This window comes from Cicer arietinum, chromosome 2, assembly GCF_000331145.2.
Source record: "Cicer arietinum cultivar CDC Frontier isolate Library 1 chromosome 2, Cicar.CDCFrontier_v2.0, whole genome shotgun sequence".
Taxonomy (NCBI): domain Eukaryota; kingdom Viridiplantae; phylum Streptophyta; class Magnoliopsida; order Fabales; family Fabaceae; genus Cicer; species Cicer arietinum.
In genome coordinates, this window is record NC_021161.2 from 15777031 (window position 1) to 15780198 (window position 3168).

A 3168-nucleotide genomic window follows, 5' to 3' on the forward strand; every position below is an offset into this window, starting at 1 on the left:
ATAAAATAAAATCATAAAACTTTAAGTATTCTACTTTTATTTCAAAATTTTAATTATTTTAAAAAATTAATATATAATTGATAATATCTTTTTATACTCTTAAAATTTCAAAAATATATATTAAATAAATTTTAATTTTTTTAGTAAATATAAATGAAAGGTAAACAAACTAACCGATTCTAAATTTATGACTTTTTAATAGTTATATTGAAGAGTAAATGAATCAAATTAGTCATACTGAGAAAGGTTTTACTTTTACGAGGCGACTTCCATCATCTACATGAGAGAGAGAGAGAGAGAGAGAGAGAGAGAGAGTCGATCAGGAAATCATAGTTTTGTTACTCTCTAAATCTTCATTCGCTTCGACTCTTTCTCCTTTCTTCAAGTAATCCATTTCCCTACCTTCTTTCAAATCCAAGATCTTCTTCTTTCTTCTCTGTGTTCTGCCTTGCTTACGGTTACACCTCGCTTCAAATCTGGTTAGTTCATTCTTTTCTTAATTCTACCAAATTAATACAAAAATGTTCTTCTGTTTTTAGATCTTAGGTTTTGCTACATTACTTCAGTTACGTATCAAATTGTAATTTTTCTATTTAATAATGGATTATTATGTGATTTGTGTGCTCGAATTGTTTGTATTTTTTGTTATTAAAAAAGTCATGTGGTATTCAATCAGATTTTAATGTAACTAAAATAACTATTGTGTATTCAATTAGGATTATTTACTTTTTTTAAACAAAGTGAAGATATTTAGTGGTATTCATTCAATCTGTCTTTTTATTACTTACAAAATAGCCTTGTTGTATTCAAAAATGACTCTCAAAATCCTTGCGAAATTCATCTGAGACGATAATTAGTTAATTTGGCTTCTTTTTTGCACTTTTGTTTGTTGTGTTTTAGGTGAAGCACAAAAATGGTTGATGTTTTGGATCCTGATTTGATCAGTGACCTTCCTCAAAGCATTATAGAAACCATTTTGATTCAACTTCCTATAAGAGATGCTGTGAAAACTAGCCTTTTGTCGAGTAAATGGAGGTATAAATGGTCTTCCATTACTCAGCTTGTGTTCGATGAAAAATGTGTCCCTAATGTTCACGACCGAGACATTGTTCAGAAAAGTGTTGTGGAATTTATCACCAGACTGCTATTTCTTCACCATGGACCAATTCATAAGTTTCAAATTACGAATACAAGCTTGCAGAGCTGCTCTGCGATAAATCAATGGATTCTTTTCCTTTCGAGAAATGATATTAAAGATTTGAATCTTGAACTAGGAGATGGTGAATTCTTTAGAATGCCTTCCTGCCTTTTCAGTTGTAAGAAATTGACTCGATTGGAGCTCTCGCGCTGCGAGTTGGATCCTCCTGTTGGTTTTAATGGATTTTCGTGTTTAACATATCTCAATCTTCATCAAGTTTTGATATCTCCTGAAGCAATTGAGAGCCTCATTTCAAGTTGCCCTCTCTTGGAGAGTTTATCACTGTCATATTTTGATTGTTTAGCCCTTACTGTCTGCGCTCCGAACCTCAAGTACTTGTGTCTTGAAGGTGAATTCAAGGAAATTTGTCTTGTAGATACTCCACTCTTGGTTGAAGTATCTGTTGCTATGTATATGACTGACGTTGCTGAGCACATAGAGCAAAGCTCAAATGGAAATTTTGTCAAGTTGCTTGGCGGTGTGCCTAAACTTGAGAGACTTGTTGGCCTTATTGACTTCACAAAGGTAACATTTTGTTGTTATCTTTTTTTTGAGTTGAGTTGGTTCACCCTCCTTTTGCATTTAGTTTAACCTTCATTATGATCATCAAAGCAAAAGGGCTCTGTTGTTATGTTTGGCTAAGTGCTTTCTTTTTCATTTTTGTATGTTGTTGAAGTATTTGAGCATAGGTAACGACCTTGGGCATCTTTCTATAATGTACAACAATTTGGAGGTTATCGAAATGTATCAAGTAAGTTTTGATGATATGAAAGAGATACTTGTCGTCCTTCGCTTGATTACAAACTCTCCTAATCTAAAGGAACTTCACATTTCAGTAAGTCCTTGCTCATTGCACAGTAGACTAAATTTCCCTTATTTTTACAAGAGTAGTGCTAGCAACATTCTCTTTTCAACTCTCATTCTCTTATTAGATAAAATACATGTGGGTCCCACCACTTTGGAAATAGGTCCCACAAAAGTGATGGGACCAACATGTATTTCACTCAATAAGAGAGTGAGTGTAGAAAATGAGTGATAAAGAGAGTGTTGTTAGCATTACTCTTTTTACAATGTGATGATGAATAGTTCTTTTATTATTGTTATTTGTAATAATTCCTATAATCAAATACTTACGGTTTGTTACTGCATGTTTTATGCAATTGACTTTGGTAGGGTTCATCAAACGCAACAAATGTTTCATATTGGCAAAATTTGGATTTATGGGAAAAAGGATTCCTTTCAGATTCTATACTTAGCCAGCTTAAACTTGTGAAGTTGACAGAAATGAGTGGTTTGCCACATGAGATCAACTTTATCAAATTTTTACTTGGCTCTTCACCTGTGCTGGAGACAATGAGTATCGTTCCTTGTATGTATGATTTGGAAGGTCAATTGAGAATGGTGGTCGAATTGATGAAATTTCGAAGAGCTTCTACTAAAGCAGAAGTTTATTTCATCCGCGGAGATTAAAACTGTGGAAGAAGTTGCCAAATTCATTCTTTTATGTCCTTTCTATCATTTCCGTTGTTGCTTTTTTCTTTTCACAATTTAACATTCAATGATGTACATAACCTCTAAAGATATGTGAAAACTAGTACATTCTTTGGCAAGAGTAGATGTTAATATTGATTGATACAAGACATGAGCATGTAAGGGAGGCACTTTTTTTTTTAAGCTAAAAGTTTATTAAAAAGAAGAATGTGTCTATTGTTGTTTGGTAAAAGTTGCTCAAAATTCTTATTTCTCGTTTGCAGGCTTTACTATCTAGTTTGCAGGGGTGCAATTTCTTTTACAAACCAATTGATTTAACTCATTGCAGGTGTTTTGCTTGTCATCACAATTTTGTGGAGTATAATGAGATTTACATGCATACCACAGACAACAGCATTTTTTGCTGTGATAAACCGGTGGTGCAATACAGCTCGAGTTAGTTGATGTTTTTCTTGAAAAATAATGATAATAATATTACA

The 3168-nt window shown here is 32.9% G+C and overlaps 1 protein-coding gene across 1 annotated transcript; it reads left to right on the forward strand.

Annotated features, from left to right (window-relative positions):
* The first annotated feature begins 225 nt into the window (after window positions 1-225).
* LOC101500167 (F-box/FBD/LRR-repeat protein At1g13570-like) lies at window positions 226-2940 on the forward strand. Its single transcript, XM_004490245.4, has 4 exons — window positions 226-479; window positions 901-1723; window positions 1875-2033; window positions 2372-2940. Exons 2-4 carry the CDS (start codon window positions 914-916, stop codon window positions 2666-2668), a joined length of 1266 nt encoding a protein of 421 aa, XP_004490302.1. The 5' UTR covers window positions 226-479; window positions 901-913; the 3' UTR covers window positions 2669-2940.
* The last annotated feature ends 228 nt before the right edge of the window (window positions 2941-3168 follow it).